A 17,150-nucleotide genomic window follows, 5' to 3' on the forward strand; every position below is an offset into this window, starting at 1 on the left:
TTGGGGAAACGGGGTAGGTAGGTTTCTTTTTCTTGTGCCAACCTGGCCGATAAAAACATGTGGGATGAATAAGGTTGTAGTTTGATTGGAGGGCAAAGAGATAAATGGCTCGGTGAGCCCCACCTTTCTCTCGCTTGCTCTCTGTTGATCAGACCAGCATGTGGCTGCCTTAGCTAGTTCTCTGCCTCAACTTGCAAGCTACACTACCTGTGGGACACCAAACCCATGGATCCTGTCGCTAGAGGCTACAGCTTGAGGTTCTTTCAAGACCTGCTTTACCACACTGCTTGTGTATACATCGCTTGAGCTGAGAACTGTTGGATCCTGTCATCTGGCTGACTATTGATTACCTGCCCTGCTGTTTGCTGCCTGTGGCTGGACTGCCTGTATTTCTCTACACAAGACTCAGCTATCTGCTTCCTTGACCTTGAACCCAGATGCCCTTTGAGTTAAAGGAATTCCAGTATATTAACTGTTTCACGGAAGTGAGTTGAACTAAGCCCTCTGTACTAATTGCTGTGTGTACTAATTAGCCGTTATATTCCTTTGTGAGATATATATGTCATGGTTTTGTTTCTCTAGAGAACCCTGTCTAACACACTCAGTGTGGTTGGCAAGTCTTTTCAACTAATTGCAATTTCGGTAGGGCCAGGGGAAATAACTGCTGAGACATGAGATCTGTATCTTCATTTAATGCTTGAAACAGATTGGATTATTGTCCAGTAGTGAGTCCAACTAAAGGACCAATCAACAACTTATATAAGGAATTTAAACTAAGTGGATATAATATATCAATTTTTTTATTCTGAGGGGTTGGATAGAGCAAGTTCCAAGGATATAAATCAAATAAGACCATTGTTTTTGTGCTTGAACCTTTTCAAGGGCTACTTTCAAACCGTAAAACCAAGGACAATGCTGCGGAACAGTCAGAAGCAACTGTTAAAGTGGCTTTGCACGCCCTGCACACTGGGCAGCTCTAACAAGCTGCTGGAGGGTCTGTAAGTAAACCCTTTGAGGCTTTGTTAATTCTTGGCCCGGGCTAGAATTCCCTTCCTCAGCCTATAAGCATTAGCCCTTGTCTCAAAAATTCCGTGAGGACTGTTCCTTAACCAGAATTCCCTGGGATGAATAGCCTTTCGTTTTCTCTGGGCGCTCAGATTCTGTGGAATCATTTCAAGGGATCGCCGTTTGTAGCACTCCAACCAGTGAGAGCTAGCCGAGAAGCATGCAAGAAATAACTACCCAAGACACAAGATTGAGTCATGAGTTTTATTCACATGCCAAAGGAGGATGCTTGCACAGCTTCACATGTGGGAAGCGCATTAGGACGCAACAACTTCAGGCTGAGGATGTTCACAGACTTTCAAAACATTCTGGCACGTAAGTGCATTCGTAAACACATTCGACCTGAGGGAGGATTTCCTTTTGTTTGCAGCAAGGAGTCTCCTTTTCACGCAGCATTTGGGATTGGTGCCAAGCTCCTGGCACATTCGAACAGTCGTGCATTCAAGGTTTAATCCAACTCTTTGCACTCAAGTAACCCTCCCCCGGAGAACAGGGCAGTGTTTCCCTACAGATAGATAGTGACAATAAAAATATTTACCTTTTAAAGATTGAAATAGAAACACAACTTAATTTTTCAAAATGGATTTGGAACTTATAATCTACATATGCCAAGTAGAAATTACTGCTCTTGCAATCAGAGCTTCCAGTTTTACTGATGAGGAAACTAAAAGCCAAAGAGGCAGTTCCCTGTTAGTCATCTTCTCTCCTTGTTTTTGTCCCCACCCTTAGCCTGGGGGAGGGGGGAGCGAGGGGAGAGGGGGGGCTGGACTCTGCTTCCTAGGAATAGGCTGAAAAGTCCCAACAGTCGCTTTCTCAACCATTAGAGGGCAGTAGCGACTCAAGTTGGCCTGAATCCAGAGCACATTGGATAGACTGCAATAAGGATAATCAGTCTGTTGGCATCAGAAGCAGACAAACATGATTAAAATCATGTTGGCCTTGGGCTGACTTCACCAGATTTCTCTGGCAAGCATTGGCTGAAGGATGCTTTGAAGTGGGACTCTGGTTCGCATCCCACATGAGTAAGAATGGAAGATACCCCAGGGAATAGTTTTGAATTCTTTCCAAGTAGCAGCCCATAATCACCTCATCATCCCTCCTCTGTGGGAGAGATACTCCAAACTTTGGCATCCTGCATGGTAGTACTGAGAAAAGAGTAGAAGGTAGGTGCTACTTTCAAAATGACCAGCTTCCTTGCTATTCCGAAGGGTTCGAGGCTTTCCAACAAAGATAAAAAACCAGGCAAGAAACAAAAGGCCAGTGGTCATTATCAGGAACAAAAGCTCAGTGAAACTTTGGTAAACCTCATTGTACATAAATGATTCCCAAAGAATGGCGAATGTGAAAAGTGGTCACTACTGAAACGGAAACGTGAGGGCCTGATTGCAGGAGCCTGATCCCTCTGCTCATCTCTGTGAGAGAAAGGGGGAATACAGAGTTCCAGGTGATAAACAACCTTACCCCAGGCAGGTATGACTGAATTACAGTGTTTTAGCCTAGAAATTCTGGAAAGAGATGCTCAAGTTCACTGCCTTCAAGTTTATTCCAACTCACAGCAACACTATATGGCAGGGTTGAATTTCCCTTGGGGATTTCTGGGAGTATCGCTCTTTACGCACATAGAAAGCCTCATCTTTCCCCAGAGAAGCAGCCGGTGGTTTTGAACTGCTAACCTCATAGTCAGCAGCCCAATGATGGTGTTTGGATGTGAAGTTTTCTAGAAATGTAGTGGCTAATTTTCTGTAAGTTTTTGGCTTATTAAATAGTTGAAATATTAAATAATTCACCAAAATTTACATATGCCAGGATAAGCACTACACAAAGATGAATTATTATGGCACATTACTTTTTCCACAACAGTATCTTCCATTGCATTCCCTCCTTCCCTCATTGAAAGATGGAATTTGTGTTCTCTCCCATTGAACTCAGGAGGGCTTGTAAATAAGACTAAGTCATGTCAGGTCACACATCTTCCTTCTGGTTTCCTTTAGGCTGCTCCCTCAGGGAAGGAGAGGCTTTCTTTTGACCACGTTTCTGAAATAAGTGTATGATAGGCTTTCTCAAATTTTATTCATATAACCCTCATCTTCTCACACAAAGCCCTATAACACATATTTCCTTATCATTTTATTATTGTGGTAAAGCATATATAACAAAACCTTTGCTGTTTTAATCATTTTAAGTGTACAATCCAGTGATATTTATTATATTCACCCTGTTGCACAACCATTGCTACTATCATGCGGGATCCAACCCAAATCCGGATGAGTCCTACGGAATGGTTGTGTAATTGAAGGGAGAAAGTAAGAGACAGACAAAAGTTTTTGGGGTGTTTACTTCTTCCATAGCATCAGGAACCAAGTCAGGCAGGAGAGAGAGAGAATGTATTCTAACAACAACTTATATAGTCTTGGGGCTTGCAAGCTGCCCTAATTATAGGTAACCACATACTTAACCAAGTGGGCAGTGTCTTAAACCGAGAGAGCTCTGAGTTCTTTGGGGAAGTATCCTAACGGCAGTGCTGGGGGAAGGTAAGGAGTGACTGTCCCTTGAGCAGGGAGAATAAATGTAACATATCTTCTTCCATACATAAAGCTGTCTACCAGATAGCAATCAGCCATGTGCTTGTAGGAGGTAACTTTAAGGTAGCGCTATGATGGGAGGATATTGCGGTGATTAATCTTAATTATGAGAATGTGACTGGGATTCATCTCCAGCTCACTAATGTGAAGGCTTCCCGCCATTCAGAGTTCTGGTCTCCCAGGCTTTCTAATGATGAGAATAAAGAATGCGTCTGCATGCACTCTCTTCCCAGTCCTCAGTTTCCTTCACTATCAATTCCTACACACTTTTATTATCCCAAACAGAAACTCAGTAATGCCCTGGAACAATAACTCCCTACACCTCTCTCCCCCTGGAGGCCCTACTAAACACTCACAAACTTTGGTCTCTATGTATGGGACCATTTTGAGTAAATGGGGTCATCCAATATTTGTTCTTTTGTGACTGCATCTTTCACTCTTTCGTGTTTTCAAGGTTTATTCATGACATGGCATGTATCGGGGCTTCATATATCTTGGTAGCGGAATAAGCATCCGTTGTGTGGATATACCATTTTGTTTATCCATATTTCTGTTGATGAACAATGGGTTGTTTCTACATTTTGGCTAGTGTGAATAACTCTCCAATTAACATTGGTGCACAGTACCTGCTTGAGTCGCTGCTTTCAAAGCTTTTAGGTGTATCCCTAGAAGTGGAATAGCCAAATCATATGGTAATTAAAGGAACATTGGAGGTGTAGCGGACTATACCTTGGCCTGCTAACCACAAGGCCAGCAGTTTAAACCCACCAGCTACTCCTCAAAACAAAGATGAGACTTTCTAATCCCATAGAGTTACAGTCTCAGAAACCCACAGGGGAAGTTTTACTGTCCTATGGGGTCACTATGAATCAGTATCAACTCAGTGGCAGTGAGTTTGTTGTTGTTGTTTGTTTGGGGATGATAATTCTTGAACCCTAGTGGTACCATGGTTAAAGCGCTCAGCAGCAAAATGAAAGAGAAAGCAGCTTTCTGCCTCCATGAAGATTTACAGCTTGGAAACCCCATGGAGCCATTATACTCTGTCTGCTTGCACAACATGTGTTTACACCACAGTTTTCAGATTTGAGGAGATGTGACTGAGAGGATTAGCCTCTCCTTCACTTCTCCTCATTAGAAATTAACTTAGTGATGGAAAAAAAATACTGTGTTTGAGTACTCACGCTACCTGAGGTAGTTAGTTAACTGTGCCAACCTGGCCGATAAACACATATGGGGTTAATTGAAGGGCGGAGAGATAAATGGCTCAGTGAACCTCACCTTTCTAGTTCTCTGGTCTCTTGCTTTCTGATGGCCGGAGCAGGGTACAACTTCCTTAGCCAGTTCCCTGCTGTAGCTGGCAAGGCTCACTTCCTGTGAGACATCCCTGAGGAGAAGCCGCATGGACCTATCCTGATACAGCCCTGGGTGCTGGAGCAGCCATGTGGAGACCGCTGCTAGCTCTGAGATGCTTACACTTTCACTAACTTGGCTTTCCTCCCACAGTCGGCATATTGCGTCTGTTTTGTGAGATGGAGGAGGACTTTGTGGATTGGTGTTGGACATATGGGTTAATGGGTTAATGTTGGACTTGTGGGTTTGGGCAGCACTGGGTTGGGATGTTTTCTTGATGTACACTTAACCTTTAAGTTAAAATTCTCTCATATACACGAGTTTCTCTGGATTTGTTTCTCTAAAGCGCCCAGACTAACACACCACCCCGTGCCCCAAACTACTTGCAGATGTTTTGCTTTATGTTGACATTCTGCCGTAGGTAATCCGTGTACTGAGTCAGGAGGAACGTTTGAAAGGTCCTGCTGTAGAATGCCCACGATGGGATGAGGTGCAGGAAACATGCCTTCAAACATTCAAGATAAAAACATGAGTGTAGGGAGAAAAGAAATTATAGCCATAACACTTCAGTTTATAATAACAACCTTTACCATTTTTCACCTTTAAGTAGTGGCTAAATTTTGAAGGTCTTATTACAATTTTCTAGCAAGCAAGGAATTCTTGGGAACCAAAATCAGTCACTTTACACTCTTTTAAATTCACTACTATTCCTAGAGTTGCCGACCCTGGAGATCTCAAGGGCCAGTTTCCCGTCATTCTCTCGGAACCATTTTCATGCCTGAAGCTTTCTTGCCTCACCTTCATTTTCCAGTGTCTTCATGTTCTCTGTATTAAGTTTCTATTAAAATGAGAACCAAGGAGAGAACTGAAATGCTGTCCCACACTTAGCTCAATGCCTGGCCAGTAGTAGGTACTCAGTCAGTAATAGGTACTCAGTAATCTCTGAATGCATGAATGGATTTTTCCAGAATAATTACACTAGTTACAGACTCGTATAAATTAATAACATGGAGAATTTGCCTTCAAAAAGAAAGGGAAGCCTTGAACTCATTCCTCACACCATATACCAAAATTACTAGATAATCAGTGATCTTAAAAAAGAAATAAAACCATAAAATTCTTGAAGAAACATAGGAGCAAAACTTCAGGACTTAATAGATTTGTTCCATAAGTAAAGAAACAACAAAAACAGAAGGATAAATTTGACTTCATCAAAATTAGAAAATTTTGTGCATCAAAGGATTTTCTCAAGAAAGAGAAGAGGAAGCCTAGGGGAATATGTTCAGCAGGTAACAAGTACAAGAAGATCTCCTCACTCAGTGAAGATTTGCGCTCCCTGGCATCAGGAAAAACAAAGGTATGAATACCATGGTTTCTTAAGGCTGAAGCTCTGCAATGCCTGCTGATTATTATTGACGCCCCTGTATCATTGACCAGCTGCCAGAATCATTTCTATGTACTCTCCTTCCCCTGGTTTGCGTTTTGATTTCATTTTTTCTTTCATATGACTTAGCTACTCTACGTTTAAGAGCAAGATACCCAGTGTCTTCTGACATCCACGCTGATTTTTTCTTTCCCGTTTTCTTAATCACCGTTTTTTGTTTTATTTGGGGGGTTTTCTTTGCTTTCTTCCTGAATGATGATTTTGATGCCCTCTGTTCTTGAGATGTTCTTGAAATTCAGGTGGCATAGACGCGAGAGCAGATTTTGGCTCTTATGTACTTTTGAATTTTCTTCAGCTTTAACCTGAAATTACGTAGAAGCAATTGATGGTCTGTTCCATAGTCACCCCTGGTCTCGTTTTAGCTGCTGATTATTGAGCTTCTCCATTGTCTCCTTCCACGGATAGTCAATTTGATTTCCATGTATTCCCTATGGAGAAGTTATATGTATAGTCACCATTTGTTGTTGATAAGAGTATTTTCAATGAACAAACTGTTGGTCTTGCAAGGTTCTATCATGTGACCTCCATCTTTGTTTTCATTACCAAGACTATATTTTCCAAGTACTGTTCCTTCCTCCTTGCGTCCAACTTTTGCATTCCAAACACCAATAATGATTAATGCAAACTAAAGATTGGGTAGCATTCTATCTCTGGTGGTTTGTACATAAATATGAATAATCGTTGTATTGATTGGATTTCCTTGAATACAGATATATAAATCCTATCACAGACAGCATTGTATTTCAAGCTCTATTGTAGAATGTCCTTTTTGCCAATGAATGCAACACCATTCTTCCTGATTGTGTCATTCCAAGCATAATAAATCATATGATTTTCTGATTCAAAGTGGCCATACCAATCCATTTCATTCCACTCATGCCCAGAATGTCAATTTTGAGGGGTTCCATTTCACTTTTTACAACTTCCAGTCTTCCTAGATTCATACTTCATACAAAGTTCCTGTTAGCAGTCGCTTTTGGCAGCTGTTTTTCTCTTTCGGAGTTGTGCTCTATCAGCAAATGAAAGCCCCAGAGGCTTTACTCCCACAAGCTTTCCTCCATTCATGCTATTATGGTCGACTCTACTTTGACTCATATTTTTCAGTCATATTTTGAGCGCCTTCTTTCCCGAGGAGTTCATCTTCCAGTGCTACCTGTGACACTGTGCTGCTTCTGGTCATGAGGTTTTCAGTATCTGACAGTGTTTCCAATCTGTTCATTAGGTTCATTCAGTGGAAAATTACTCAGAAGTGGAGAGTGTATTACTTCTTTGCAGTCTGTTCTTTGTCTGGAAACTCCAAGTTTTAGCCTTTGGTGAACCTATTGATGTTTGAAACTTATTGGCATAACTTTTAGCATCACGCAACACACAGGCCAACACAATATGAGAAATGACTGACAAGTGGGGGTTAAATTATCTAACACTAAGAACAATTGGTTCTTATGACATGGCCCTACTTGATACTTGCCCTCATGAAGAAATCACTGAAGAGATGGATGCCATAGTAAAATTTGGTAAAGAAATCACATGGTAGCCAGCTATCAGAAAGACTAGCATCTGGAATTGTTAAGGCTTATCTTAAAACAAGCAGCCATCCTAGTGAGGTATCACCTGAGTCCACATAGAAGAAGCACAGCACTCTGTGTGATCTAAAGATCGTAAATAATAAAATCTAAAACCAGAGGATGAAACAGAATTAGAGTGTAAATTCTGAGCATCCGGTTTTCAAAAGGTCGTGGATGACAGTGAAAGCCCCCAATCTATTAGCAGTGCCCTGTGTAGATGAACCCTCTGACTGTAGACCAGGGACGTGAATAGCCTCGACATAGACAGAGTGCAATGAATGTGGACTAGTGAAGATGTAGTTAGGTTAGAATTTAACATTGAATCATTTGATATCCTTATGGCCCATATTGAATTTGTTCTAGTTTTAGTATTTTCTGCTTATTTTTAATTGGGGGTTTTCTTGATTTTATTTTATTATTGTTGCTGTGTTTTTTAGTTTTTCTTTGTGTTTTTTATGTTTTTCTGTATATGAAATCTAGGATAGATAAACCTAAAATGACACTAGCTCGATTGATAGTTTCTTACAGGTATAGGGAGTGACATTGGGAGCAAATGGGAAGTAATAACAATGAGTACGAGAAAGAGGAATCATTCTAAAACTGATTGTGGTGATAATTGCATAACTTTTCAATATTATTGAATTATTTATTATAAGATATGTGAATTATGTCAATAAAACTGTTACTAAGGGGGAAAAAGTAAAGGAATAACCTACAGATTTGGAGAAAACTTTTGGGAGCCCTATATCTAATTAGGGTTTTACTATCCAAAACACATAAAGAACGCCTCTCAAAAACAACAAAAATTTCCATCTGTTTCAGAAATCGCCAAATCGATTTCCATAGTGGCTGTACAAACCTACAGGTTCACCAGCAGTGGATGAGAGTTCCTGTCCCCCAACAGCCCCTCCAACACTTGTTGCTTTCTGATTTTTTTTAATCGGGCTACCTTTAAGGGTGTTAGGTGGTATCTCGTTGTTGTTTTAATTTGCATTTCTCTTATGGCTAATGATCGGGAACATTTTCTCATATGTTTATTGGCCATTCGGATTTCAGACTCTGTGAAACTTCTGTTTAGGTCATTTGCCCACCTCCTCAGTGGGCAGTTAGTTTTTCTCTTATTGTAAGCTTGCAAAGTATTGTAGATTTTAGTAATAAGGCCTTTGTCTGATGTGTCATTGCTAAAGATGTTTTCTCGGTCGGTGGGCTCTCTTATTACTCTCTTGGTGAATTATTTCGATGTACACAGGTGTCTTATCTTCAGTATAACCCGCTTGTCTATTTTTAACTCCTCTGTATTTGTATCCTTCCCTCTTTCCAATAGCCTATGTAGTCCCTGTGCCAAGGTTCTCAGGTTTGTTCCAATTCCCTCATTAATGGCCCTAATTGTTTGGGGTTTTACGCCAAGGTCTGTGATCCACCTTGAGTTTATTCCTGTGCATGAAGCGAGGAAGGGTCTTGCTTGCTTCATTTTTCTGCAGGTAGATATCCATTTTTCCCAGCACCATTTATTGAAGGACTTGACTGAAGGACACACCTAGAGGTCAAAAATCAGATCTTGATCTATTTACAGGGTTTTTCTTTCTTTTAAAAAATTTTTTGGGGGGAGGTCAGATGCTTCCAGACATCCTCCCTGAAGACAGTCAATCACCAGACCATGAGATGGGCCTGCTCCCTGCTGCTGGGGCCAATGGGCTAAGGCTTGAGACCAATAGCTTGGTTCCTGTAGGTGGGGTTCACACCTACTGACAATGGTTGTTACAGAGATCCAGAGAACAGATCAAACCAGCTCCAGGACATCCGAAGTTAAGCTGCCATCCTGAATCTAGGTTCCACCCATCTTCCCACATGTATACCCCTAACCCCTCCTCTTCTTATTGCATTTATGTCCCTAGATTGTCCCTCTCTCATTGCTGTGTAACATATAATACAACCCCTTCCTGTGGCATATGTCTTTACCTGTAATTGGTGAGCTTGCATGCCCCCAAAGCCTGGGTTAGCAATAGAGAGCTCTCTCGCTCAGCTCCTCCCCTGGACCTCTCATCAACTCTCCACTCTCCTCTCCCATCCTCACTCCCCTGTTTCCTTTCCCCCTTGTCCTCCTTCCCTTCCCTCTCTCTCCACATGGACCACCAAGCAGGGCTGAGGTGAGCATTGCTACCATGAAATGTGTCTAACTGCATTATTTCCATCTCTCATGCTCTTGATGACTTTAATATAATACTTACATGTCTCAACCATACAATTGTGCTTATCAACCCCAAGATTAGTGGTGGGGCTGGCCCCTCCCTTCAACCACATTTAAAATTTTTTTTTCTTTTTTAATTAATTATTTTCTGGGCCATTGGTTTTCTTTTTTGTTGTCATTGTTGTGTTCTCTTTGTCTTGCTATTCTTTGTTTTTTGATGCATATTATTATCTCTGTAGATCTATCTAGATAAGATGGGCTAGATAAACAGTCTGGAGGAGAAAACAACAGGACCAATGTTCCCCAGGGGGACATGGGAGAGGGGGGGGGGGGAAGGAGGTGGGGTTGACCAACCCAGAGACAAGGGAGCAACAAATGATCCAAAATTAGTGACAAGAAGGGTGTGAGAGGCCTGGTAGGGATTCAGCAAGGGCAATTTAACCGAGAGAAATTACTGAAACCCAAATGAAGGCTGAACATGATAGTGGGACAGTAAAAGTGGAAAGTAAAAGAAATAGAGGCCTCTAATAAAATGTAAAAAAAGAAGAAGAAAATGATTAGGGCAAAGAATGTACAGATGTGCTTTATACAATTGATGTATGTATATCTATGGATTATGATAAGAGTTGTATGAGCCCCTAATACAATGTTTAAAAAAAAAGAACTAGAGGAAAGAACTAGGAGGCAAAGGGCATTTATAGAGGTCTGAATACAGGCATGTACACATGTACATATATTTATATAGGATGGTGGGGAAATAGATCTACATGCATGTATTTATAGGATTAGTATCAAGGCAGTAGATGGACATTGGACCTCCACTCAAGTACTTACTCAATGCAAGAACACTTTGTTCTATCAAATTGGCATTCCATGATGCACACCTTTCCAACACTGAAGACAAAGGTGTGCATAAGCAAATGAGGTGAAGAAAGCTGATGGTGCCCAGCTATCAAAAGATATAGCGTCTGAGGGCTTAAAGGCTTGCAGATACAAAAAGACAGCCATCTAGCTCAGAAGCAACGAAGTCCACATGGAAGAAGCACACCAGAGTGTGTGACTACGAGGTGTAGAAGGGACCAGGTATCAGACATCAAAGAACAAAAAAAATCATATCAATGGTTTCCCACCTTCCCGATATGATCACTGAAGACAAAGGTGTGCATAAGCATATGTGGTGAAGAAAGCTGATGGTTTCCGGCTATCAAAAGATACTGTATCTAGGGTCTTAAAGGCTTTGAAGGTAAACAAGCAGCCATCTAGCTGAGAAGCATCAAAGCCCACGCGGAAGAAGCACACCAGTCTGTATGACCACAAGGTGTTGAAGGGATTAGGTATCAGGCATCAAAGAACAAAAAATCATATCATTGTAAATGAGGGGGAGTGCAGATTGGGGACTCAAAGCCCATCTGTAGTTAATGGGACATTCCCTTACAGAAGGGTCGCGGGGAGGAGATGAGTCAGTCAGGGTGCAGGATAGCAACAATGAAACATACAACTTTCCTCTAGTTCTTAAATGCTTCCTCTCCCCATTATCATGATCCCAATTCTATCTTACAAATATGGCTAGACCAGAGGATGTACATTGGTACAGATAGGAACTGGAAACACAGGGAATCCAGCACAGATCATCCCTTCAGGACCAATGGTGATAGTGGTGATACCAGAGGGTGGAGGGAAGGTGGGTTAGAAAGAGGGAACCAATTACAAGGATATATATGTAACCTCCACCCTGGGGGATGGACAACAGAAAAGTGGGTGAAAGGAGACATCGGACAGTGTAAGCGATGACAAAATAATAACACTTTATAAATTATCAAGGGTTCATGAGGGAGTGGGGAATGGGGAGGGAGGGGGAAAATGAGCAGTTGATATCAAGGGCTCAAGTAGAAAGCAAATGTTTTGAGAATGATGAGGGCAACAAATGTACAAATGTGCTTGACACAATGGATGGATGTATGGATTGTGATAAGAGTTGTATGATCCCCAATAAAATGATTTTTTAAAAGACAAACAACTCAATTTTTTAAATGAGCAAAGGACTTACATAACCAATTCTCTAAGAAGATATGAAAATGACCAAAAGCACATGAAAAGATGATCAAAATCAGTAGTCATTAAGGAAAAACAAATCAAAACCAAAATTAAATACTACTTCATATCTACTAGGATGACTATTAATAGAGAAAGAGAAAAGAAGTGTTAGTGAGGATATGTAAACAAAATGGAATCCTCATTCATTGCTGAAGGAAATGTACAATGGTGCAGCCACTTATAGAAAACAGTTTGGCAGTTCCTCTAAAAGTTAACATTATTTTTTAACATATGATCTAGCAATTCGAAACATGAGCAGATACCTAAAAGAATAAAAACCATGTCAAGCAATATTTGTGCACCAATGTTCACTGCAGCATTATCCAAAATAGTAAAAAAGTGGAAAATCAAGGGTTCATCAATAGATGAATGGATAAATAAATGGGGCATATATATAAAATGGCATATCATTCAGCCATGAAGGTAGGGAAAAGTTCTGACACACGAAACAATAGATGACCTATGAAACAATATATTCACTTCTGACTCATGTTGCCCTCATGTGTGTAAGAATTAAACTGTGCCCCAAGGTTCTTTTGTACAGACATGACCTTTAACCTTTCAGTCAGTAGCCCAGCACGTTACCTTTTGTACTCCCTAAGTGGTCATTTTCCATAGATAGTCTTATACATTTCTCATACGTAGTCTTTAGCCCTGGCTATACTGTTCAGTAGCATGCCCTCTGACATCACCATCCTCATCTTGAGGATTTCAATAGCAAATAAGAGATAATTGAGCCCTACCAGGGCTACCTGCACACTTGACCATTATTTAAAGAATGAGTTTGTAAATTACCAAGATCTCATGGGCAAGGCACCCACAGTTTTCATCTCCAGTCGTAACATAATTCAGTGATTCTTTAACAAACTCATTGGCAGTCTTGGTTATTATGTTAGGATTTAGATGCTTTGTCATCAAGGTCGATATCGCATATGGGGTCAGCACCTACAATGATAAACAAAAACGGTTACTTAGCAGCACTCCATTACTGAGGAAGACTATGAGCAGCAATACCCCCCCTTTCCAGCTTTTTCCTCCCTGTCAAAACACTCACAATTCTAAATGATTACAAAGCAATGAAAAGGTACAGGGCTGCCACAGAGCTTGGAATCCAAAAGCTTGGTTTCAAATTTTGACTTTGTTATGAGGACATAACCTCACATCAAGGTGACCCAACAGCACTCCCCCAGCAAGCACACAGGTGACTGCAAGGATGTGAGCATCTCTCATCATGCGGTGCCCATATTCAGCAAATAAAAATATCGTGCACTCGGTTAAATTTGAATTTCAGATTAACCACAAATACTTGTTAAATGTAAGTATGTCCCACGTATTGGATTGGATATATTTTTGCTGAAATAAAAGTTATTCATTATTTATATGAAATTCAAATTTAACTGGAATTTCTGTATTTTATTTGTCAATCTTATCTCAGAAGTTTATTTCTAACATCTATAACCAAGATGAAAGCAATTAAAAAAACTTTGGATTCCCACTTTCATGCTCTAGTTAGCAACCAAGAGTGGCAAATAAACGCTCTGATTATTTTTGATCTGGGAAAACCTTTACCTTTCCATCTATTTTGATGGAGAGTTTGGTAGGATAGAGAATTCTTGGGTTACCATTATTCTGCTTCAACTTTTGGAAGATGCTACTTCATTTTCTCCCTTCTAAGTGACTGCATTTTTATCTCTAGCTGCTTTGAGGATTTTCTCCATTTCCTCAAAGTTGGGTAATGTAACTACAATATGCCTTGGTGTGCTCTTCTTGGGGGTCAATCTAATTGGTGTCTTCTCAGCTTCCTGGATAAATGTCTGATTCTCCATAATTAAGGTGGGGAAGTTTTCTTCCAGGAATTCCTTCGCTATCTTGGCTGTTGATTTTTTTGTTATGTCTTTCTCTGGTATCCCAGTTATTCTCTTCAGAGCATTGCTCATGGTTCTTGGGTTTTCTTCAGCTTCTTTGATTATCTTGTTTGATTGTCTTTCACACTTGTTGAATTATACTTAGCTACCTTTGAGATCACTGATATAACTTTCTGTCTCTTCCATCCTGTTGGTAAGGTCTTTTACCATCTGCTTTGCTTCTGCTGTGTTTTGCCTTAACTTTTGTATTTCTGTATGTAAAATGTATCCTCTCTCTTTTTTCATCCTTTTTCTGCAGTTTCCCTCATATCCTGTATAGCTATAAGCAGTATACTGAGATTTCTTTCTGTGCAGGTTCAAAGTCTGCCTCTTCTATGTATGTCACTAGATTCAGGCTAGACTCCTCCAATTGTGTTTTGCTTCTCTTGTTTTCTTATAGTGACTGCTGATGTGGGTTGTCTGTGTGGCCTTTTGGTGGAGCTTAGGGCCATTTTCCTGGGAGCCAGGAGTCCTGTTGATTTCCTTCTCAAAGGCTAGAAGGAATGATTCTAAGGACTACCTGCAGCCAACTACACTGTGGGTTTGAGCTGCAACTCTATCTTACTGAGGTTGACTCTCTCCTCAGACAGCCGGAGCTATCTATTTATAAAGCGATGTGGGTGGTTCTCAGAAATGGTGGGCAGGCTGATCTAAGGGAGCACAGGCTCATGGGCCATAGCAGGGGAGGGAGCTATTCAAGGGATCTGTATACAGACTGATCCCAGCCTATGATAGCTAGCAGCAGTTCCGGGTCTGTTGTGAGCAGCAAGGGTAGCACAGGCTGATCACATTCAGGCAGACTGGCATTCACTGGGACCTGGGCACAGAGGGTTATGGGTTGTGGATACGTATTTAGTTGGTAAGTTTGTGTAGAATAGATATGGTCAAAATGTAGGAAGTAGGTTCTAGATGTTGTAGTGGTTAGAGTCTGTGATGGATATGTTAAATCTACCAGAGTCTCTTATTGACCCTGTAAATTGTGCAAGGTAGAGGGCAGACTTTTAATTATTTCTTTATAACAGAAGGCCCCTTTATAGTAGGTTGCTGATGAACTCCGAGTTCTCCTCTCCTTACATACAATGGGTGCCCCTGTGAGGTGGGGCTTTGGTTCAGAAGGTGGGCTGGGTAGGGTCAATGGGACCCCGTGTTCACTGGCTACCTTGCCAAGGGTGGGGAAGGTCACCAAGTAACCCTGTCATGATGAGTCCCAATTCCTGTGGTGGGAAAGGAGCCCTGTGTTTTCATTCTTAGAAACGAATGTGAACAGGTCTAACAACTATCTGGAGCCAGCTATGCCGCAAGTTCAAGTTGTGTCTCTGTCTCCCTGGGGGCCAGTTCTCTCCCTAGAAAACTGTAACTTTACTTGGTGAGTTTAAAGGAAGTGATGTGTTGCTGACTTGAAGGGAACAAGTTCCAGAGGTTATCATGGTTGGGGTAAAGAAGGAAGGAGTATAGTGAATCCACCAGGGTCCCTGTTGACCTTACATATTGTTTGGTGGTATGATGTTTTTTCTGCCTTGAGGTATTGTAGGGTGTCAGAGAGGGGGTAAGATTCAGACTAGGGGGATGATTTGGTGTCTGGTAGAGCTGAAAGAGCTGTATTCTGGTGATTGAGTTAACTATATTCAGAGAATGTCCTCCTGGTGAATCAGGTCAGAGGGGATGGTAGAGGTGGCCAAATGAGGTGGGGGATGAGGTCTATTGCTGTCATCAACCTAAGAAGCATAGGGAGGTGGAGTCTAGCAATGTCTTACTCAGCAGGCTGGTGTCTTAAGTTGAAGGCTTGTTTTTCTGATTTACTTTTGGGTGGTCTTTGAACAGTCTTTCAAAAACTCTTTGTCAAACCCAAACTGGCAAAACTTGTTTTTGACTGAGGCCTCAGATTTTAGCTCCTGGTAGCTTTTCCTGTTTGGTTATGTTAAAGCTTTGTTAATGAACCAGGTGTGAGGTGGCTTAGATTCAAAGCTACAAAAAGGAACAAGGCCTCAGAATAACCTCATTTTTAAGTGTTTTTTGTTTGTTTGTTTGTTTAGGAGCTTATAGGGTGTCCTGATATCAGTGCTGTGCCACACTTTACCTTGGGAAAGGGGGATTAGATTTACTGAGTGGGTTTGGGGATCACTAGGTCTTAGTTCTCCCAGCTGCTCTCCTGATTCAATCGGCTCACTCCTGCTGGGCTATACAGGGTGTGCTCCAGAGATTGGCAATCTGCCATGGGCAGCAAACTAGCGTATAATAATCTACCATTACCCATGCTGGCAGGCCACTCACAGAGCTTGGGAGAAGGGAAAAGAGGGTGGCCGATGTACAGAGCCAGGAATAAATGAGTGGAGAGGGGAACAGATAAGAGATCACCAATGTGAACTCTTATGGCTAGTTTTCAGGCACTTTCCATCAGCCTGAGGGATTATGATCACCCTCAGCAGTCTGGGGAAACTACTGCACACTGGAGGGTTTTGGATCTCAGGCACAGGATGGAGTAGCAAGGGATGTGGCAATCCCACAGGCAGACCTGGTGAACTTAGAGTGTTGCAGCAAGCCCTCGAATCACTCCCTGGGAGAAAACTGCAAGGAGAGGTCTGAACCACAAACCCTAATACACTGGGATTCTATTTCTAGCACCTGGCCCCTGACATCTTAATGTCCTGATCTAACAATAGGAGCACTGGACAGGTGAGTCTACCCTGACACCATCTTGAGACTGACCTCTCCCTTTCTTATGAAAATTAATAAGAATAAGAAAAAATTTTATAAGAAAAATGTATATTCTTATTAAGTTTCATGACAACTGTCTTTAACAGATGTCAACGTGTTGTTGTTTTATGTGTAAAGAACATGAATGCTCAACCCCAGCCTCCATATACTATACTGCTCTCTACCAGTGAGTCAATTCTGACTCAGAGTGACCCAATAGAACAGTGCACAACTGTCTTTGCTGGCTTCCAAGACTGAAAATCT

General features: G+C 41.4%; 1 protein-coding gene across 1 annotated transcript in view; it reads right to left on the bottom strand.

Moving 5' to 3' along the window:
* Positions 1–5,376: 5,376 nt before the first annotated feature.
* Positions 5,377–17,150, bottom strand: part of HSD17B3 (hydroxysteroid 17-beta dehydrogenase 3) — a 57,685-nt gene continuing 45,911 nt past the window's right edge. The window contains exons 10-11 of the mRNA XM_075550866.1: positions 13,084–13,233; positions 5,377–5,502 (exon numbers count right to left, since the gene is read on the bottom strand). Coding sequence (XP_075406981.1) covers positions 5,377–5,502; positions 13,084–13,233 — 276 coding nt within the window. The remainder of the gene's footprint in view (positions 5,503–13,083; positions 13,234–17,150) is intronic.

Source organism: Tenrec ecaudatus, chromosome 5 (genome assembly GCF_050624435.1).
Source record: "Tenrec ecaudatus isolate mTenEca1 chromosome 5, mTenEca1.hap1, whole genome shotgun sequence".
Lineage (NCBI taxonomy): Eukaryota > Metazoa > Chordata > Mammalia > Afrosoricida > Tenrecidae > Tenrec > Tenrec ecaudatus.